Source organism: Melopsittacus undulatus, chromosome 15 (assembly GCF_012275295.1).
Source record: "Melopsittacus undulatus isolate bMelUnd1 chromosome 15, bMelUnd1.mat.Z, whole genome shotgun sequence".
Classification (NCBI taxonomy): domain Eukaryota; kingdom Metazoa; phylum Chordata; class Aves; order Psittaciformes; family Psittaculidae; genus Melopsittacus; species Melopsittacus undulatus.
The window spans coordinates 3,853,989-3,875,824 of NC_047541.1; the positions used below are offsets into that span (position 1 = coordinate 3,853,989).

General features: G+C 53.2%; 1 protein-coding gene across 7 annotated transcripts in view; it reads right to left on the reverse strand.

Annotated features, from left to right (window-relative positions):
• Positions 1-1,294: 1,294 nt before the first annotated feature.
• The window catches only part of CEP164 (centrosomal protein 164), a 28,448-nt gene continuing 7,906 nt past the window's right edge, over positions 1,295-21,836 (reverse strand). For 2 of the 7 annotated variants that reach the window (XM_034069556.1, XM_034069555.1), the window contains 24 exons: positions 20,416-20,859; positions 18,964-19,038; positions 18,664-18,747; positions 15,760-15,845; positions 14,573-14,728; positions 12,544-12,759; positions 11,550-11,681; positions 10,797-11,013; positions 10,218-10,295; positions 9,832-9,963; positions 9,413-9,535; positions 8,782-8,925; positions 8,526-8,609; positions 7,687-7,755; positions 7,174-7,352; positions 6,706-6,832; positions 6,236-6,303; positions 5,923-6,130; positions 5,512-5,619; positions 5,145-5,259; positions 4,456-4,803; positions 3,956-4,022; positions 3,578-3,700; positions 1,295-2,975 (listed from right to left, as the gene is read on the reverse strand). In XM_034069556.1, coding sequence (XP_033925447.1) covers positions 2,876-2,975; positions 3,578-3,700; positions 3,956-4,022; positions 4,456-4,803; positions 5,145-5,259; positions 5,512-5,619; positions 5,923-6,130; positions 6,236-6,303; positions 6,706-6,832; positions 7,174-7,352; positions 7,687-7,755; positions 8,526-8,609; positions 8,782-8,925; positions 9,413-9,535; positions 9,832-9,963; positions 10,218-10,295; positions 10,797-11,013; positions 11,550-11,681; positions 12,544-12,759; positions 14,573-14,728; positions 15,760-15,845; positions 18,664-18,747; positions 18,964-19,038; positions 20,416-20,859 — 3,483 coding nt within the window. In that variant the 3' untranslated portion in view covers positions 1,295-2,875. Of the gene's footprint in view, positions 2,976-3,577; positions 3,701-3,955; positions 4,023-4,455; positions 4,804-5,144; positions 5,260-5,511; positions 5,620-5,922; positions 6,131-6,235; positions 6,304-6,705; positions 6,833-7,173; positions 7,353-7,686; positions 7,756-8,525; positions 8,610-8,781; positions 8,926-9,412; positions 9,536-9,831; positions 9,964-10,217; positions 10,296-10,796; positions 11,014-11,549; positions 11,682-12,543; positions 12,760-14,572; positions 14,729-15,759; positions 15,846-18,663; positions 18,748-18,963; positions 19,039-20,415; positions 20,860-21,836 lie in introns of those variants that run through there. The other 5 variants (XM_034069557.1, XM_034069558.1, XM_034069560.1 and 2 more) reach the window with 5 other exon arrangements.

A 21,836-nucleotide genomic window follows, 5' to 3' on the forward strand; every position in this document is an offset into this window, starting at 1 on the left:
GCTGTCATCAGGGTCCCCAGCATGGCTGGGCTGTCCGAGGGAGGCAAAGCCCTGCAGCAATGCACAGCTCTGTGAACGGGCAGGGTCTGACCTGATCCTTCTGCAGCAGAGGCCAAGCCCTTAATGAGCTTAGGGCTTGTGTTCATCTTGGCAAAGTAATCGGGCGCTGTCCTTTTGCTCCCGTAATCACTGCGGTTCTCACACCCCAGCACCAGGAGGGCCAGGAAAGGCAAATCCTCTTCCCTATGCACCTGCACACCCCACACACCCACAGGGCTGGTTCTGCACAGCATCACAGCAAAGCCTCCTGCACCCAGCAGGCACCTGCAGTTCAGAGGGGACACTGGATCCCTGTGCTCCTTGCACAGCGGCTGCCTCGGCAGTGGGAACAGGGATTTGTCCCCACAAGTGCCTACCTGGACAGCATGTGCTGCCATCCTCCTCCGGTTGCTCTTCCCACAAAGACACAATGTGCAGCCCATGCCCAGCAAGAGCTGGGGTGGTGCAAAGGTTGTGGTGGTTTGGGTTTGAAGGATGTGTCTCTATCGGCTGCTGTTTCTGCAGGACCAGCTGATCCCCACACTGTTATTCCTGAGCCTCATCAGTCCAACAGCTTCCCTCTCCCCAGGGTGCACAGCAGCAGTCACACTCCTTCCTTTCCAACCCTCCCACCACAGGCAGAGCACAACCATGCACAGCATCCACGTGCCTCAAGCATCCTCTGACCATGTTTGGTTGTACCGGTAGCTTGAATCACGTTAGGTTCACTCAGAGCCCCACATCCCCATCCATGTGAACCTCAGACTTCCAGGAGCAATGCACTGTGCAGAAGAATCAGAGCTGGAGAAACAAGGGGGGTTGAACCTCCCCTCTCATCTCCCTTGGCCATGAGACACATCTGCAGTCCCCAGGCAGGGCTCAATTCCCCAGCTCCCTACCGCACCATACACAGCCCATACTCTGGCCTTGACACAGCTCCAGAGCCACTGTAAAGAGGCAGGGCATGAGCCCATGTGAAGCTGTCCTGCTGCTGAGAGCCCCAGCAATTGCTTTTGTAGCCTTGCTTTGTAGCTTTCACTTTGCCCCTGCATTCCCTACCCTGGCCAGGTACTCAATAGAGTAATGGTGATAAAGGCACCGTGAGCTGGAGTGGTCCCGGGGATTGCCAGGAGTGACCCTGACATGACAGAGCCCAGAGCAGAGCCAGGGGAAGATGTGCAAGGGAAGCACAAGCTGATAGTGAGGGCTGCAATGGAACATCCCATCGAGAGAAAAACAGAGCCTCAAACATCCCCATGGTACAAAACAGGCTCGTGCTGCTTTAATTTGAGTACAAAACCACATACAGCCACTGTCACAGGATTTAACACCGAGTTACTGCTAAGGCAGGAGGCATCGCTCTGCACTGCAATGTGTGGCTCTGAGCACAGCCTGCCCCGGTTGCCAGAACCAGGCTCCCCTCTGCAGTACCCAGCTGGAAAGAGTGCCACGTGTTCCATCAACAGCCAGGAATCCAAACCCCTACAGAGAGGGATTGGTGCAATCCCACAGGAGATGGGAAACCTGCGTTTGGATCTCCCCTTTCAGTCACAGCTAGGACTTTCCTCAGGAAGGACTACCCTGTGCTTGGTTAGCACCCAGAAAGTGGGAGAACATGGACCTGAGCACAGAGCGAGCTGGCCTAGGACAAAGTAACTAAAATATTCCAAGAAAATCAGGAAAAAAGGAATAAATTCAAACATTCCATTCATCAAAAATAGATTTCTCTTTGCATGTAAACATTCCCCCGTGCCTGTGCACAGGGAAGCAAAGCAGGAAGGCTCTGCCTTACTCTGCTGCACATCACGAGGCGCACAACCAGCACTGACGGGTGCAGAGCGGCAGCCTCAGCATCCAAGGAGAGCGGCTTTGAAGATGATTCCTCACAGATGGGATTCCCTGAAACGCTGCCTCCTTCACCAGGCAAAATGGCAAAGTGGTGCAGCAGCTCCTGAAAGCCTAAAATATTTAACGTCAGCTTGGAGGAAATAGTGACAGAGACAAGCACAGAGCACACTGCCTGCTCTGCACCAGCAGAGCCTGGCTCCTGCCTCCCGTTACAGCAGCACCATCTGCCCCCTTCCAGCTCCCTGCCTCCCACAGGAGCATCCCTGCAGCCACCGCCTGGCAGCTGAGCTCAGGTCCCTCTCAGGGCACTGGAGGCTGCCGACAGGGCTTTTTTGTCTCATCCATACTAGGCTGGGCTGCCCCATGCTGCACATCCCTAACACAGAAGAGCTCCTGCAGCACAGGTGTGGCACAAAGAGGAGCCATGAAAAGCCATTCCCAGCTTAGCTCCTACTGCTTCCACTCCAGAAGACAGAAGCATTTCCTGAGAGTCAGAATCTGCCATTCCAGTGCTGTCCCTGGGCTCCAGAGCCACGTCATCACTCGTGCTGCCTGCTCACACACGTGCCAGAGGCAGATGACTTGGCCCACCTGCTATTAAACATCTGCTGGGCCTCAGGGTGGGCTCCTTTCCTGACACATTTCCTCTAGCAGACCTCAGCTGGGTTCACATCCCCCCCTTGACCAGTTCCTCCAAGTCCATGATTCACAGCCATGGCTCACGATCGCTGGAATACTAATGAGAGAAGTGTTGATTTATCGAAGCCCTGGTGTTTCACCACTGGATTAAACAGTCTATAAAGTATATTTGGACACATTACAGGATTAGAAGAATCCACCTGGGAAGTTCTCTTCCTCCTTCCTCCGCTCTCTTGGAAAAAGACTTTATTTCAAGGGCACAGCACAAAGACGCAGCAGAGATGGTTGGGAATCACAGGAGCCAATGTGTGGCCCCCGCCACCATCTCTGCAGAGCCAAGGCCCACCCTTTAGTAATGGTAGAGTTTGAGTTGCCCGTTTTCATCCAGTTTTAGCTGAGGGATGCTGGAGCTGCTGGCAGGGGGCTTTTGTGCCCCTGGGAAGAGAGGCCTGGCAGCTGGGTGAAGGAAAAGCCTGGCTTAGGTGAGGCATTAGCAGGCATGAGCAGGGCCAGCAGACAGGACAGGTACCGAGGGGCAGGAGCCAGGCTTGCACACATGTGCTGCATTTAGCCTGCTGCACCCAAGTCAAATGGAATTAAAGGGGGATTAGGGAATTCAAAGGAGCACCGTGCTCAGGACAGCCCGAGGGATTTGCTGCTAATACCAGTCACACTGCAGAGGAAACAGCGAGACCTCTGATATAACACAGTTACAACAGGATCCTACAACCATCCCCACTGACAGAACAGGGAGCTCTCACCCACTTGGCCCAACCACATGCTATAACATGCCTTAAAACTGAGCTGGAGCCAGGGAGAGCTCAGACAGGGAGCCCCAGCCCACCCTGCCCCACAACGTGTCTGTCCCACGTGGCAGGGCCCCCGGCCTCAAGACACTGTCCCTCACTGCAGGCTGCTCAGCAGGGAATGCCCAGAGCAAAGTCCCTGATGCTTTCAGTGCTTTACAGCTCCTGATTCACTCACCTCCTGCTCTCTGCTCTGACCTGCTGCAGGAAGCTGGAGTGCAATTAGGGACCCAGGCAAAGGATACAGTTTTGATTCCCTCATGAAGTCTTTCAGCCATTTCTCGTTCATCCCAATCATTCCTTCAATACTTGTGCTGTCTGACTCACAGCTCTGGAACTGGGAGCTCTGCAACAGCCGGATTTGCTCCCTGTTGTACAGGAGACAGAAGAGACAGTTCAAGTGGGGTCTAGGCAGAAATGATCCCACACCCACGATGGCAGCTTTACTGCACAGGCTACAAGCCTGAGCACATGGCAATGAGTAACTGATGACATCTCACTTGTCTACTTAACATGTACCTTATGATTTTGTTATCACCATGGTATATGGTGTGACCTGTAAATCATTCCACAGAAAGAAAAGCACCACAATGAAACAAGAACTCAAGGAACAAGACCCTTACTCTGCAGGTACGTATCCCAGCTTGCTGCCCAGAAGCCTGGAACTTCCAGTGTGCGATGGGAACCCACCTGGAAAACAGAGATTAAATACAGCCCCCCTAAAATCAATTGCATTTATATCTGGTGCATTTGCTTTCCTGTACTATGGACACATTGTCCCCACAAGCTGAGCCACCTGCCAAGGACAGAGTGGTGTTAAGGAAACAGAGATGGTGAACCTATCTGCAGGTCACAGGAGGCTTCCAGTGAAGCACGGCCCCTTCTTGAGCAAGAACTGCTTTATTTGCTGTATATTAAAGGCTGAACTGCTCCAGAAACCAGATCAGCCATATGCTGCACTTCCTGGGATGAAGCTCTTACTCCTTATCTCATTAGCACCCTTCCTATCAGCAGCACCAGAGGATCTGGCCTTACCAGTGCTGCAGGGAACACGGTGAGAACTTGTAGGGCTGTGAGATCAAAAGCAAGCAACCAGATGGAGTAAAGACAGAGACTTACTCACCTGGGAAATACTTGTGCCATTTATCTGCCAGGATGCTGTCCACTGACCGTCCAGCTGTGGAATGGTTACTAGAGCTCAGCCCAGAGCTCCAGGCCAACGGGTCCACCAAAGACGTCCTTGGCGGGGGCAGCCGGGAGCCACCTGCATGAAGTCCTGGCAAGGAGGCACATGTAGAAACAGGGGTGCTGTCACGAGGCGTCGAGGTGAAGAGTGGAGACTGTTGGTTGCTCAGAGAGCCCAAGACACCAAGGACCCTGTCGAGTTCACTAGAGATACGCATCACAGACTCTGTCAGGAACCTGACCTTGTCTGGCTCGGGGACAGCCTGCAAATCAGCTCTCAAATCAACTGGTGGGAAAGAGGGGAAAAGAGGGGTCACTGGGAAGGCAAGGGAGACAGGAGACCTTCCCTGTCCAAGCTGAGGCCAATCAATCTGTGCTTAGGGATACAGAGGCTTTGCAGCCAGGTTTTGTGCCCTGGAGGCTGCTTGGGCACAGAGTGAAGCAGAACGATGATAGCAAGGACATGATCCTCCCATGTTGCAAGAATAGGGCCTGCCAGACAAGTCTGGATATGCACAAGTGTGCGCATCTGGCCTCCCTGCCCCATCTCCCCCAGTTCCCCTGTACCCCTTCACACAGCCATAAACATAACAGCAACTCCCTTGCAAATGACAGTCAGGCACTTACATTCAGGCTGATTTACATTTACACTGGATGTGCTGTTTGTATCCTCAGAATTGCTGAGATCAAAAGTCACCATCTTCTTGCATGCAGCACTCTTCAGTGTGTCTTCATCTGAGAGCTGGGCCAAAGAAGGAAAATGACCCAAATAAGACATGCTGTATTGCTGCTGTGGTTTAAGGCACGTCTTATTTGGGTCTCTATTCTGCTCTCAGAGAATGTGTTTCAGAAAGCCAGCTCTACTGGGCACCACTCTCTGGCCACCAGAAACAGGGCCCAACAGCCCTGCAGAGATTCCAGCACAGGGAAAAGGGCTCTGGGCAGACTGGAGGGCAGCAGGGCAAGGCCAAGCAGCAGTGATGCTGGTGGTTACCTCCTCCAGCAGCGAGGACTCCAGCTGGCTCAGCTTCTCTTCTTTCTTCTTGAGCAGTACCTGTCCTTTCCGCATAGCAGACTTCATCTTGTCCAACTGCTTGGCTTCCTGCAGGGGGTCAACAGCCGAGCCAAGGAGAAGTGAACCAGAATGACAGGAAAGAACCGTGTTAGTGGTTGGGCTGACTTTCATTATCTCACTTCTACTCAGCACTGGAAATGAGGATGCTGGAGTAAAATTGCTCCCAAATCATGGAGAGCATGGGAAATGGAATGTACAGAGGGCAGAGCACAAGCCTCAAAGCCGGTTCACCCCAAGGAAGAGGTGATACCTCCTCCACTTGAAGGTCCCAAGAGCTTCAACTAAAGCCAAGCTCCTGCACTGCAGCAAGCACTGGGCTGCACTGCTCACCTCTTCCAGGTTCTTGCGCATGCCCTCCAGGTGCTGGGAGCTCTTGGGATCCTGCACCACCTCCTGGGCCTTCTGCATGTCCTGGCGCCACTGCTGCTTTGCAGCTTTCAGTGCCATGTGCCTCTTCCTCATGGAGTGAGTCTGGGTCACCAGGAACTCCTTGGCATTCCTGATGGAAATCCCTTCCGCAGAGATGTAGCTCCTGACACTACACGAGAGAGACACACATGCTCCTGCCTTCCTGTGCTGTGCTCTCCTGCTTGTGAAGCCAAAGCAAACCCTTCTGCAGAAGCAGCTGCTGGAAGACACTCACTGATCAAACTGGAGGTCACCGTCCTCATGGCTTTGGGTGGGTGGGGAAACAGGCTCTCCAGATGAGTGCTGAGGAGTTGAAACATGGAAACAACTGACATTTGCATGGGAAACAGAACCCTAGAACCCCATAAGAATCCAATTAGGAGCCAACATTCACAGTGCCATCACCAGGGTACTGCCCACATCCAAAATCAGTGCCAGGGATGCTCTTCATGGGACTTCTCAAAAGTAACAGAGACATTTCCATCCCTGTTTTGACTCCAAGGACACTCAAGTATCCCACACTCCTTTCCTCCCAGTAATAAGAGACAGAAATCAGCCCTAAACATATTGATGTCTCCGGGCAAAGAAAAACGCATCAGCGCATCTCAACTGTCTTCAACCAGAAGGAACAAAAGCTGGGATTTTCAAGGGAGTTACAGTTTCAGATCTCACACAGCAAGCACCTTTACAGTCTGCTTTACTCACAGCTTCACTAGCTTCTCCCAGGTCTTCAGCACAGAGCTCAGCTTCCTCCTTTGGAGATTCCACACTTTCTTCTGCCTCCAGTTGTTTCAAAGTGTCCTGTTTGCTTCTGATGGCTGCGTCCAGCTCACTGCCACACAAAAGACAACACTTGATTACACTGCAAGTCCATCTAGCCCAGGAACCCATCTCTCAAAGCATCTTATTAACCTCACCAGACAGGTGGAGAGAAGCCAAATGAATGTGACAAGCAGAGGTGAAGGGGCAAAATTACACAGCAAGCGAATAATAGATCTGGAAATAGAGCCCAGGACCCCCATGCCCTCAGCACGCAGGAAAACACCATTAGGATTCTGAAGGAATACGGTCCAGCACAGGAGCAGCTGAGGTAAGGGAGAGGCCCAGGTGAGGTTTCTGTCAGGGGCAGAGGGTAGATGTGTTTCTATCAGAGGAAATCCCTCATGCTCTCACCTCTTGCGCTTCTGCAGTCTCTGCTTTCGGGTCTGCAGCAAATCCACCTGAGCCTCCAGCTCAGCCTTCTTGTCCTGCAGCTCTTCCACAGACTTCTGCAGCTGCCGGATGGACTCCAGGAGGCTGGAATGCTCCTTCCTGCTCTCCTCTAGCCGCAGCTGAGAGGCTAAAGCAGCTTCCTAGAAGAAAGCCAAAGAATCTCTCACAGTTCTCTCCCCAGCACCAAAGCAAAAGGCACACAACCTGCAGGAGCTGGCTACCTACACAGCGCACAGGAGGTCCCAGAGCTACACAGGCACACACCATGCGCCAACCCTGGAGGCACAGAACTGGCTCCTTCTCTTAGGAAACAGCCTGGAGCTGATCTAAGTGCCAGCAGGATGGCACTCCAGACCTTCACACTCACAACTTAGGGGAAGCAGTTTGCTTCTTCAAAGCCACAGTTGTAGTGTGCTGCCCTCATCCCCAGAGGAAGAGCAGCACAGCACCTCTCCAGAGCCAAGGCGTACGTACATCTCGTTCCAGCTTCGCCTGCCTGTCTTCCTCCCGCAGCTGCTGCCTCTTCTTCCTCAGAGACTCCTCCTATACACAGGTAAGACAGCAGGTGAGTGTCAGAGGGAGGAGATGCTGATGCCCAGCAGGACTTGCAGCAGGTCAGGCCTAAGTCCCAAGACCATTTCAAAACCTGAGGACTGTTGTCAGTTTTGCTTTATTCCCCCCCCACAGGCTCAAGATCCCCTTCCTCTATTTGACTTCAAAGGAGAAGCTGGCCATATTTGCACCCTCTACAGTGTCCAGGGCTCATGGCACTTCTGCAGGATCCCGCTTTTGTGAAGCCTCTGCTCGCCTCCAGCATTTCTCTACCTTTTCACTTCCTCACCCCAGTGCTGCTGGGAAAGGAAGGGCTGACAGAAGCAATGTTATCTACAGCCCTTGGCACAGGCCACGACTTAAGAGATCTGGCAGGCGAGAGCATCAACCAGTGATTTCTGCCAGCTCCACTGGAGCATTTGGAGTGCTTCCCTCTCCCACTGCTACCCAAGATCCAGAAACCCTCATTCTTTTCACAGCAGCAGGGAGAAGAGGAGGTAAATCAGGAAGGGGCTGACTGAAATCTGACACGATGTCGAGCAGAACATGCCACCTTGAAAGGCTTTAATGATCCCCCTGTCACTTTGACAGCCACTTACTGTCTTTCACTGCAAAGACCAGCCAGGAGGCTGCACTGCCAGGAGCACTTAGCCCTGCTCTGACCGGAGATGGGGGTTTTACCTGTAACCTGCGTAGCAGCAAAAGCCCTAGCTGAGCACTTCTGCAAAGCCTCCCAGAAGGGGAGACCCGCAGGGACTCACCTGGCTCAGGAGCTGTGCTGACCTGCTCTGCACGGTCTGCATGCGCACCTCCAGCTCGCTTTCCAGCTCCTGCACCTTCCTCTCCTGCACAGAGATGCTGAGTTAAAGAGCAGCAGGAGCTCCTCCCTCACCGGGCAGAGCTCTGCCACCACACCAGGCCCTGGGAAAGCACCCCCTGCCCACTGTGGTGCAGAGGGGGAGGCACAGGGGGTGCCAGGGCACCCAGGCTGTGCCAAGCAGTGCAGCACACACTCACCTTCTCCCTCTGCCTGTGCTGCAGTGCTGCGAGCCGCTCGCCCAGCTCTGCCTGCAGAGCCTTCACCTCCGCCTCGTGCCGCTGCCGCAGGCGCCCCAGCTCACCCCGCAGGCCCTCCTGCAGCTCTGCTCTTTGCTTCCTCTCCTGTTTGGTGCCAAACACAACGGGAACAGCGCAGAGTGAAGCCCAGGGTTCTCCATCGCGACTGCACAGAGAGCGAGCCCGGAGCTAACACCAACTACGGCAGGTTAGAACCTTTTGCTTACAGGGACAACCCTGTTAAGGAAAGGGCTCAAGAAAGAAGAAACAGCCCATGAAACTGAGGTTGTGTTACATACTGCTGACTGGATAGCCAAAAACGGGAGGCAGAAGGCTTTCTGAAATGGGTACCCACAAATATCACGCAGAAATCCACAAAAGCATGTGGAAGTTGCCTTCACAGAGAACATTTTGACGGCTTATCCTTATAACCCCAGCCTAAATTCACTTTGTGTCATGGCAACAATGCCCAGAAAGACAATTTCCATTTCTAGGAATGGCTGAGACAGACAGCACTGGCAAGTAGCAGTGTCAGCCCAACTGAGCGAGCCACCAGTCACCTCCCAACCCCACTGCTCTCGCCCAGCAGTACCTCCTCCTCATACTGATCCTGAACCCTTGCCAGGGCCTCCTGGTGCTCCTGTTTCATCCTCTCCATTTTCCTCTCATGGTCTTTCTCCACTTCCTGGCGTTTCTCTCTCATCAGCTCGCTGAGCTGGAGGGGTAACAAAAGATGTTCCTCTGAACTACAGCATCAGACCCCAGCAGCCCCCCCCAGGGAACAACTCACACACGAGCAGAGGGACTGAAGCTCAGAGTACATTGCAAGTGGGATCAGGCTGTGGCCTGGGTAGCACAAAGCACCCTGGTGAGGTTAAGATGCTGTTAGGGGTGTTCTTCCCCCTCAGGCACCACCGTCACCACCAGGCAGGGGATGTGGCCTCTCAGACCCCAGGACACATCCAAGGAGAGAGGGTGAGGGACCATCAGCAATGCAAGGTGAGTACTTGCCTCGCGCTCGTATTCTGTCAGTCGATAGGCTTTCAGCTGCACTTTCTGCTCTGCTCTCTGCAAGTCTTCCCGCAGCTGAGCCTCCTCGCTCCTCTGTGCCTCTGCTATCTGGGTTTGCAGGCTGGAAATGACCTGCCATGAAAGCCACCCCCAGAGATTTGTCACCCTTCTGACAAGATCCATTCAGTGTCCTCCTACGGAGAGCAAGCAGCATGGCAAAGACCAGTGTGTGCAGTCTCACCTCCCCCTGCTTGGAGCTTGTCCAAGTGCTGAGCCAGACCTGAACCACATTTAGCAAGTGGGAAACATTACCACCACCCTCCCTGGGCACCTTTGGTGGCAGTGTGGGAGAAAACTGTTTACACTGTAAGGACACCAGCTCTTACCTTACGATGCTTCTCTTCTGCTGCCGATTTCAGCTGCCGAAGTTCACTTGCAAACTCCTTCTCCAGCTCTTCCATTGCCTACAGGCACAGGAACAAGACAGGCTGCTGGAGAACCTCCATGTGTGGGGACACACCACACTAGATGCATTTGCCATTATCGTCTATCCACAAGCATCAAAAGCACAATAGTAAACCCCTTCCAAACCAGAGCACACGCAAGGGGATCTCAGTGGATCTCAATCAAGCTGTGCTGGAAGGACTGAACTGCCCAGGCTCTCAGGAGGACTAAAGCAGCAGCCAAAGAGGTGATCAGATAAAGTGGCTTGGTTTAGCTTGGCAGAGACACAGTGATCTTTCTCTCATCTTCACATGCAACACGGCCATTTAAGTAATTGCTATTTAATCAGCACTGCAATAAAACCTGAGGGAGTACTCCTCCTCACCTCAATCAGCCTCTAACATCATACCTTAGCATCTTTCCTGTTTTAAGTGAGCCATTGTTAAAACACATGCTGGTGTTATTTCATCTCCATGCTTTAGCTTTGCAACACAAGCCCTAGCTGGGCATAAAGATCTCACCTTCTTCTTTTGCTCATCTAATCTCAACCTGTGCTCACTCAGGGATTGGTCCTTCTCATGCTCCAGTTTGGTCATCTCTTTCTGCTGAACTTCCTCCATTTCCACCTTCATTTGCTCCAAAACAAGCTGCTGCTTCCTCTCCAGGCTCTCCTTTTCCATCACCTGCTGGAATTCCCACTCTTCTCTTAGTTTCTGCAGTGTGACCTCTTGCTCTGCCCTGGGAGGTTTGCAACAAGAACACAGATAGAAGTTAGTACTTTACCACTGGACTCCATTTAGGAGCCAGAGCCAAGAGATGACAGCACATGGAAGCCAGAAGAAACTGAGAATCACAGCACACCATTCACACGTGTACCAATTAAGGCTTTGGAAAGAAACAGCAAAGCAGCCAGTCAGCAGTGAAATAGGAAATAACCAATTGTAGGTTTTCCAGTGTCTGCCTCCTCCAATTGCTTCCACATGCCCTAACAGCTGTTAAACAGAGACATCCACTCAAACCAAGCTACGGTGCAAACTGCTCCTCTCCTTATAGGTGCCATTTCTTTCACTTGCATGGCCCAGAGCTGTGGCCCAACATCACAGCAACACAGCATCACATTTAGGGCCTTGTACTTGCTACCTCAGCAGGGTACCAGCCACGGGAGGCTCAGGAGGGCTAACACCTCCACTTGGAGCAGTTGCTGGTGACATGTGAGATGTTTCCCTCCCAAAGCAGCAGTTTACATCCCCAGGGATGGCAGGAAAACTTCCCACCTTATCTTCTCCTCCTCTGCTTTGGTCTCTGAGGCAATTTGAGCTCGCAGCTTTGAGAGTCTCTCGCTTTCTTCCTTTCTAATACGCAGCTCTTCCTCCTCAGAGACCTTTGCCAAGTCTTCCTGTAGAGCCCTGAGAGGCGAGCAGCCAAAAACAGAAACAAGGTTCAGGAGGCTTTATTATCTTCAAACCACCTCCCCACGGGATCAGCTGCTGCTCCCACCGCCTGGGCCTGCCCAAGCGAGGCATTCTCAGGGCTCCAGACCAGCAATTCCCCTCCATGCATCAGAATCTGGCTGCTGGCACAGGAGCATCAAACCTCTGCTACAGTGTGCTGCATCCTCATGGATGGCACTCGGGGCTGGGTGTTTTCCTGGTAAATTCAATCAACTCCTATTAAATGAAAGCAGGCTCCCAGCCAAGGAACCTGGATGCCCTATTCCTTAAAGCCTTGTTTGGAAGTCCCTCTGTAGAACAGACAGTACCAGAGGTTCAGATGGGTCCTCTGGGGTAACCTCATCTTCTCTAATGCTTCAATTTGCAGTCCTGTTACTACCATCCAGGCAGGGTTTGAACACTGGCCAGGTGGTAAAGCTCCAAGCACCGAGCTGGAAACTTCTCCCAGGTTAACCATAAGAGACAGGTTCAGAGCTCTGCAAGCTGCATGTGTATGGAACCAGAGCTCATCCCGCAGGAGGTGTGGGAATGCTCCCTCCTCTTCCTGAGGCAGGCTGTGCTCTCCACACACAGCACTGCCAGCAGACCACTGCCCATTGAGATGCGCAGATCCTCACACACAGCACTGCCTGTGCCAGGCAAAGCCCTGCACTCCTCCTCCCCAAAAGCCTTCTTCTTGCCTCCTTTGCCAATAACCCTGCAGAGCAGCACTACCTCCAAGGTGATGGCCTATAGCAGCCCAGGCGTGTAGCCCCCAGCAAGGAAATCACAGCTCAGAGCAGAAACAGGAGGGAGATGGAGTAACAGAAGGAAGTACCTGAGGGATTTTTCTTTTTGCTGACGAAGCTTCTCAGCTTCCTCCTCCTCCTCCGGCTGCCTCATCTCCTCCTGGAACTGCTGACTTTTCTCCTCCTGTGCTTGCAATAAGTGTGTTATCTCTTGCCTGTGCTCCAGCTCATCAGCTGCTCCCTCCAGGGACTCTTCACTAGGCTGGTTCAAGGACTTCTCGAGTTCAGGTTGCTCCTCAGGTCGCCTACCAAAAAGAGAAGGTTCCTTTGGCAAAAGTGTGATGGAAAACTGAGTCACATTAAGGAACAGCAACATCCCCCCAAACCAAGCATCCCAGAGCCACCTCCCCTGGAAACATCGCTGTCCAACGGAAAGGAGGATTGAATCCCAATGGACCACATCCCTTGCTGGTTAGCTCACAGGAGCTGAGGACCAGCAGCACAGACAGGCAGAGGCAGGACACAAGGTGGGTACACACAAGCTCTCCTCACAAGGCTGCTGGGGAACACAGAGCACACGCTCCAGGCTGAGCAGTGCATTACCTCCGGTACCAGCATGGGGATGCCCCCATGGGTTGACTCCCAGAGGAACTCTGACTGATAACTTAACCCCAGCAGCACTCAGGTCCTGGTAACTCTGGCTTTGTCCCACTAGAGATCACCTTGTAAGGGGAACAGGAAGGCTTTAGTAGCTCTGAAAGCCAGGCACTAAAGCAGATGCAGGCAGTACCTGTGTGCAGACCAGGGACTAGCAGTGTGCTGCTGCTGGACCAGGTACTTCCCTGCCACTGCAGTCTGAAGTGTGCTGGGAGCCTGGTGGCTCCAGGCAACAGAAAGCCCAAAGCACTCCACAAATTCAAACCCAATCTGCTTCTAATTAAGCTTTTTTTTGGACAGAGAGCAGTAAAATTATAAGGTCTTAGAGAGGCTGAAAGGGATAGAGGGGAAAATGAAGGTTGAGTTAAGAAAAACCTCATTCTTTGCTAGTGAAAGCTGGAGCAGCAAAGTCTCATCATGCTCTCTGCTAGCATAAGGCAGAGGGACTTCTGTTTTGCCAGCAATCAAGGAAACAGCAGCCCCAGCAATACAGGCTTGAGTCAGAAGAGAAAAGGTCACTTATGCAGCCATTAGCAAAAAGAACAGGACAGGAAGGAGCAGTTGGGTTCTGGAAAATCCCACTTCATAGCTGCTTCTATGGAATGCTGCGTGCTCTGGGCGGGCTGCAGAGGAGCCTGCAGCAGGAGGTGCCCATCTCCTGCTCTGCCACTTCCACCTTTTAGCATGTTCTCCTTCTGCCCCAGTTCTTGCTTAAAGGGAGATCCGTCCAACACACACACATTTACACAGCCCAACACGATTCCCAGGGGGAAAAGGGAGACCCTGTGCTGGTGCCCACATCACAGATCCCCTCTCCAGCATTCAGTCCTGAAAGGCACTGCCTGCTTTCCGCCACTGCACCTGCTGGTCCATCACTTGGCACAGAAAGCCAAGTCAGCACAACCACTTCTACTGAGCTCTGCTATGGCAGAGGAACTGCAGGGACAGATCTGCAAAGAGCAGCTATTTACTGCAGCAACAGAGCACTGGCTTTAGCAGGGAACCTGAGCTCTGCATCCTCTGCTCTGAGCTTATTACATCCCAAAGCAACCAGTGCTCCAGTGACTGGAAAACTGGAGTGATTGGCTGGGTCCTGTTGTTTCCCCTGTGTGAAAGCACCTCCCAAAGCAGGATGAAGGCTCCCAGCCTCATCAGTGACGCTGGCAAAGAGGAGGAGGCTCCTCCAAGCACAAAGCAACTTCCCTCCAGCCCAGGGCTCCTGGGCCACAGAGCCCAATGGCCAAGCTGCTGTCCTCCCCTCCCCAGGACAGGCTGTTCACTTGGCACTCACTGAAACAGCTCCTTGGATTTGCATATGGAGATGCCAGAGCACAGCTGTGCCCACCAAACCGCATCTCCTGGGGCACCGACTTCACACCCCAGCTCCTACCACCACAAAGGGGAACAAAGGGACAAACGCTGTTATGTTTACAACACCAGGGACTTAAACAAAGCCCTTACGCTTCCTGTGGGGCAGCAAGCTCCTCCAGGCTGCCTGGGATATCCAGCGAGCCCTCCTGCGATGCCGCTGCCGCTGCCACAGCCTCCTCCTCCTCAGGGGTCTCTAAAGCAAACCTCTTCTCCTGCGGTGTCTCACAAGCACTCTGAGCCCTCCCGCTTTGCAGCACAAAAGAGGGAACAGAAGACTGGGTTAGCACAGATGAGTCTGGGGCTGCTGCAGGTAGAGGTGCCTGCCAGTGGGAACCATTGCTCCAGCACGGGTCTGCCAACGGCGCAACAAAGCTCCCAGCCATTCAGGCTAACAGGCAGCTGAGGATCGCATGGGTGCCAGGCTCAAAATGCTGCATTAATCCCGGGATTACCCCCTCTCTTTCCAGGTCCTCATAGAATCTCCCCAGCTAAGGCAGCCCTATTAGTAATACACTCATGCTGTTGTCCAAATTACAGATGGGAATACTGGCAGGCACGTTTATATCTACATCCCTACTTCACCTTGGCAGGACAGAGAAGAGAGGCAAAGCAAGCAGGAGCTAAGCTTTACAGGCAGAGAGGAGGAGAGGATGCACAGCTGGGAAGCGGGTACCAAGAGATAAGGAGGCAGCTCCTACTGGCACGTTCTGGGGGACCTTCACATGAACAGCTCCTCTAAGAACAAGGCTGCAAATCCCAACTGCACCCAGGCAGTCATTAAGATGGACTGCAGCTTCTTCTGTTCACAAGTGTTCCTGGCACAGCAACAGCTTCTTGTCCCCAGTGCCCCAGAGTACACGTAACTGTGCAGAGGCTAAGAGGTTTGACACGATTCATCTATAAATGCCACACGCTGCAGCTCTCAGAGGGAGGGGAAGGTTCAGACCATCCTGGCACAAGCGTGATGTTCACAGCCTTAGAGAGAAGTCAGAGCTGTGAGGGAAGCAGAGGGCACCTCCACATCTGGGGCAGCCACAAGGAAATGAGAGCCAGAAGCTACCAGGAAGCTGAAACAAAGCTCAGGTCTGCAGAGGCAGTACTAAGAAGGTGGAAGGAGAAGAGAGAGGCTTAGTGAGAAAGCAGCATCTCAGGGTGTTCTGACAGGGGGATGTCTGTACAGGTTACACAGACCAGAGCAGAGCAGGGGCAACATGACAGGAAAGTCATCCAGAGCTGGGGCTGTCCACACTTCCTCTGTTGCTCTGTTTGTACCATACCTCTCGGCAGCATTTGTTCTTTTGCTTTGCTCTTCCTCTATACTTGCTTTGCTTTGGTCTTTTTCCTCTTCTCCCAGCTCCTGGGCCTGCAGGTAAAAGCAAACAGTGTGGAGTTTGCTGGCTCCTTCCCCATCCAAGCCTCGAAGGACCTCACAGTGGTCACAGGGCAGCACCCTCTGGTCCAATGCATCAGCACTGCGTCCAGGGACCACAGAGCATCCAGGGCTGCTCCAGAACCCCAGCTGAACATGCCAGCCTCCTCTCCTGCAGGTAACCAAGGGTCTCAAAGCATCACAGGAATGCTTCCAGCAGCACAACCAACAGGCCTGGGAGCTCAGCTCCCCAGGGTGTCTCAAGTTAGGGTCTGGGGGCTGTTTTTCCAGCACAGAAGATGAACTCCCTGCCAGCACTAAGAAGTTTGGATGCAGGTTTGGTTTTCCTGAAGGTCCTCCCACAAAAAACTCAACTTCCCAGAAAGTGTTGGTCAAAAATCCCCTAAATGAGGAATGTCACATACACAGAAGCAAATAATGTGCAGTTGCTATAAGGCAAACTGATGTATTGGCTGTGCCCAAAATCCTATCAGCATTCAGCCCTGCCTCACATCCTGGCTCCCAGGCAGATGGTGATGGGCAGAATCCCCACGGTCTCACCTACACAGGGATTCCAGACTCCTTGCTCCAGAGCAGAGTGGTTTTGGTGTTCAAGTGGCTTATTTATGACACAGTAAATACCTGACACACTAACAGCAAATATTTGAATAGGGAGTAGTTCAGCTGCTGCTCCCTCTCCCACCTGCCTGTCCCCACAGCAGGCACACACAGCAGGCACTGGGCTGTCCACCTGCAGAGGGAAGGGCTCCCCTCTTGAACCTGTCAGCCCTACAAGAGAAAGCAGCGCGGCCTCATCCTGTGCTGAGGTTCCTGGCCCCATCCCCAAGCTCTGGGGGAGCAGAGGGCAGCAGGGAGCGTGCTGCGGAGCAGGGCTAAACCAACACGGAATTAAAGCAGTGGTAATTCATGCACGTGCTCAGCAGAGCAAACAGCAGAAGGATTCCCTGCGAGGGCTGTCACCTTCCATCACATCAGCAGCTCCCGCAGGCAGCCCCCCCAGCCTCCCGCCCGCCCCGCTCCAAGTAATGACTTCAATTCCGAGCGGCTCAGCAAATGTTTCCTGCCTCAAAATGGGCTCTGTCACCAGTGCCTGCGGAGGGGACAGGAGGTAAATGGGGAATGAGAGCTCACTGGGAACAGGGATAACCAGGGTAACGCTGCTGAGCCCACGCCTGCACCCCTGCCCCACCGGCCTTGCCAAGGAGGGCTGTCCTGCCATGGAAATCACGGGCTGCAGGAGTCTATGGCCACATGGACAAGATGAGAACAATGCCTGCCTGCCGGGAACAAGGGCTGATTTCAACCCACAGGACCCCAGCAGTCCCAGTGCTGGATGCAGCTCTGTTTTCTGCCCTGTTCCACACTCCTGATACAAAGCCAGTCTCCTGGACACAGTCTGTTATCTGTCATCCTGCTTCCCCGTCTGCTCCCTCCACACAGCACAGATCCCATGGGACCTCAGCAGGAGGATCTCACTGTCTCCAGCACACACCAGCTTATATTGCATGCCTGCTTCCATCTCCTCACCACCATCACCCCCCTGCAGCAGCAGGGCCAGCAACCAGGATGCCAGCACTTTAAATGCCTGTTAAGTGAAGGGTGAAGGGAGCAGTTTCCCCACTGCCAGCACAGGAGCCAGGTCTAGCAGGAAGCAGCACACAGACCCTGCAAGCTACCACAGCTCCTGCCAAAGGAGCCCAACCAAAACCCTCCAACACTGCTTGTGCAGCTGCTGCGCAGCAGTGTTTTAAACCCACCTCTCTGCTCCAGACAGGGCTGTAATGAACTCCAAAGGTGGCTGCTCCAACCTGACATTTGTATGCACGGTGCCCATGCTGCAGCAGCAGGGAAGGGGGAACACAGCAGGCGCATGGTTTGTTTTCCCTTCACATCTGATTATGCTCATTATTAGGCACAAGAGGACAGGTGTGATCTCCAGACACCCTCACACCCGCACTGCTCCTCTCTGCCGGGCAGGTGAGCAGGTTGCCATGCAGGGCTCCTCCAGCGCAGCCTATCAGCTCACAGCCAGAGCAAGGCTGAGGAACCCCAGCTGGAGCCAGCGCACACGGATGTGCCCTCCGAGGTGGTGCAGGAGGGGGTGACTGCAGCGTGGGGCTGAGCAATCAGCTCCATCGCGTGCTGAGAAGACAAGAAAAGCTCGAGATGCACAGCACTTGTTCAGGCAGAGCTGCCTGGTCCTAGTTGCAACCTGGGCTAACGCGGTATAGGAAACACAGCTCTGCAAGCACATGTACACTCCTTCATGTGCCACAGACTCACTGAAAGGAGCCCATTTCTCCCCTTACATGAAAGCAGGCAAGACAACCAAATGCTTAAAAATAAGCTTCCCTAGACCAAAATCTGTCAGAGGGAGCCAGCCTCCTTTTCCTCCCATCTACACACTTGTGTTCTGGTACACAAATCCTTCCCATCTGCTTAAGGGAAAGAAAGGGACAAATATACCCACAAAAGGAAAGAGGCTCAGCTTCCCACCATTCCCTTGGAAAGCCATTGACCTCCTGGGGCAGGGGAAGCTCACAGGTCAGATTACGTGCTGCAGCCCTCACAAGCCACCTGTACTCAAAGTTTGGTCCTTGTGTAGATACCTACCGCTTACCTCTGCAGACAAGCCAATGCACTGGCAGTGCTGCTGTAACCCCTGACACTAAGCACATCACTCGTGTTCACCTCTGTGAAGCCCTTGTGCCAACAGCATCATCCTGTTACTGCTGCACCACAATACAGTGTTTGATCCAGACTGGTCCCTGATCACACACAGAGAACTGACCTTGCACATGGGGCTGTCCACAGCAGCAGACAGATCCTCCACATCTGGTACCTGCTCAGAAAGCCAGTTCTTGGTGCCCATGTCCTAAAGCAGAAAGGAGGAAAGGGTCAGTGGCCGATGAGCACACACAGGTTTGGCCAGGGACCCCGAGACTGGACCCCAGTCCTCACACAGCTTGGAACACAGCTATTGAAACCAATAGCACAGGTTACAGGGCACAGGAGATGGCTACCCCAGTCCTGCAGGCACACGTGGCACTATGTGTCCCACCCAAGGGACAAGGAGCTTTTAGTGACTCACCACAGGCCACATCACCTCATGGTCCAAGCAGTCAGAGACTTGCAAATCCTCCACACAGTCGCTGGCCTCTGATGTCTTTGAAAGCCAAGAGGAGACCTGTGTTAGAGCCTGTACACGTCCTACCCCTGCAGCTTCACACCAGCATTCCCAACAAGGGGACAACCGATGTGGGGAGACAAATCTGGCCTCTCCATAGCACAGTGACCCACAAGACAAACACAAAACATCACAGGGGGACAAGGGCAGGAGAGGGGACTGGGGAGGGCAAAGAAGTGCTCCTCAAATACCCCTGACACAAGGTACTTGCTTCCTGTGCTTCACTCCTTCTGCACACATCTTTGTAGCTCTGAGAGCTCTCCAGGCCACCACGCAAATGGGTAAAGCCACACAGAACAGTACCATGGTCTTAAAAGGTCTTTAAAGGTACACCTTGGCATGCCGAACTGAGCAAGGCGTCCTCTGTTCAGTGTGAACACCCGCATTACCCTGCTGACTTCAGAAGAGCTACCCAGATGCATAAAGCAAGTGGGCAGGTAAGTGTAAAAGCAAAGCGTTCAACTTGCAACTCTTTGGGACAGAATGTGTTTTCCAGGCTCACTTTTATCCCTTATCATCTCTTAAGGATGTTACACAGCAATGGAACCAGAAAAATCCTCAAAATCAGCAGGAACAAAGCTAGACTGGAAGGAGGGAGTTCATCAGCTCTCATATTCTAGCATTTCTGGAAGACACTGAACCAGAGCATGTGTCTGTCTGGCACCCCAGTTGCAGGGGCCAGGCCAGGAACCCATCTGCACCTTGTGCTGCTCGATGGTGCCAGAGATGGCACAATCAGCTCCGCCGGTTCTAGCTGCTAGGAGAGCTGCAGGCAGGGAGGCACCATGCTCACAGATGAGAGCTGCAGCTCCGAGCCAGCCCCCAGGTACCGTCCTTCCCACTCTGACCCACACCTCCCATCGCATCCCTCCGGAGCTGCGAGTATCACGGCTGGCAGCTCACTTTACACTTTTGTCCCATCTCTGCATAAGCTGAGAGAAACAACAGAAGGAGAGAAACAAAGCAGCACGGACAGCTGGGCTTGGTGTGAACTTCATTATAAACCTGCTTGCTTAGTACAGATGGCAGCACTGAAAGCTGAGACTTATTTCTCCTCCAAGACTCAAAACCCGTGTCTCAGTCCAGGGTTTCTGCCTGTCGGTTGCTTTGGACAGCACTTTGTGCATGCACAACAGAATGATTTCCCAGCTCAGTGCTAAAGATGCTGATCTGGGAATTCAGAGCACTTGTGCCCACCCCCCAGGAACACCCTGCTGACTAGGAAAGCGCTTACACTGCCTTCACAGAAGACACGTAAGTGCTCCAAGAGCTTTGCTGAAGCAGGGCCTTACAAGGCAACAGGAACAGGCACGGCAGCTTCCACACCAAACCCAACCACACAGGGAGGTCTCTTACTTCGCCAGCATCCAGCTTGCCATCTGCTTCCAGATCAGCTGCTGCTTCTTCCCTCATTTCATTCAGCATCTCTTCACCACCAGACAGGGAGGCAATGGCAGAAGCCAGGTTTACCTGCTCATCTCTCTCAGCAGGCTCAGCAGCCGGAGATGCAGCTCGAGGTGGCCCAGGACCACTGGGCATATCCACCCCTGCTGCGCTCCTTTCCCCCAGGGACGGCGGCAGCTCAGCAGCAGCAGAGATGTCACATTCCACCTCAGGATCGGGCTTGCCCAGTGGGTCATTCCCAGTGTGTTTCCCACCGGACTCATCCTTGTTGTGGTCAGACAGGCTGCTGTCAGCATCGCCAAGAAGGACTTCAATGGGAGTCGGAGGGCACACGGCATCGGAATCCAAGGAAAACTCTTGCCCTTCTTCAGCACGTCTGGATTTTACAGACTCCTTCTAGGCAGCAAGTCAAACACAATTACAGCTACAACACCTTTCACCCCCTCTTTGGGAGGATGCAGCAGTCAGAAACAGCAAAGTCACAGAGCTTTGAGTGACTTCCAGACCAGTTTGACTTCTTTTCACAAAGTCCCATTCAAAGACAAGGAACTCCACTGGGATAAACACACTCATCTGCTGGGCTCACAGCTCTTTGGGTTTTGGTTCTGGTTTGTTAATCTGTTGTGGGTATCTAGCCACAGGGGCTCAGTGCATAAAAGGCAGCTGTGGTTGCTCTAGGCCCATCAGCCCTTGGGAGCACCCTACATGCTCTGCAGGAGACCCATTTCTGCTTCCACCCTTCATCTGTTCAGTGAGAGATGGATATTTACAAGCGGCTGGTACTGGACATGTAACTCCTGCCTGAAATCAAGCAGAGAGGAGCAGAAGCTGCAAGCATCCCACCTCCAGTGGGACAAACCGGAGGGCAGGCACCAGTTTAAGCTCTGAGCTCAGGAGAGGGCTGTGACTGACAGAGCACACTCAAAGGGAACACAGTCCTGCATTAAAGCTTAGTCACCCCGAGGTTCAGGGGCCTCTCCAGCAGCGGGGAGGCCACACAGCTCACGAGAACAAGCCCAGGAGGAAGCAGGAAAAGGTTCCCTCATCAGCATGCAAACAAAACTGCTAGCACGTCCCACTTTCTCACTGTTTTATTAATGCTGTGGTGTCTTGTCAAACATTAGCTGCATCCTGTGTACAGCATGTACCACACACAGACCGCATATTTTAACGATGTATTTTTATCAGAGTGCAACTGGAATGCTGTCAGTGTGGAAGCCGGAGCTGCAGCGCACTGACAGTGCCTCTCCCAGCCCAGTGCTGCTCTGTGGGACCTGCCCAGGGCCGGGAGCATCCATCCATCCATCCATCAGCATCCCTCAGGCCAACAGAGAAACCTCATCACCAGCTACCCCAGCAGCCCTGAGCCCCAT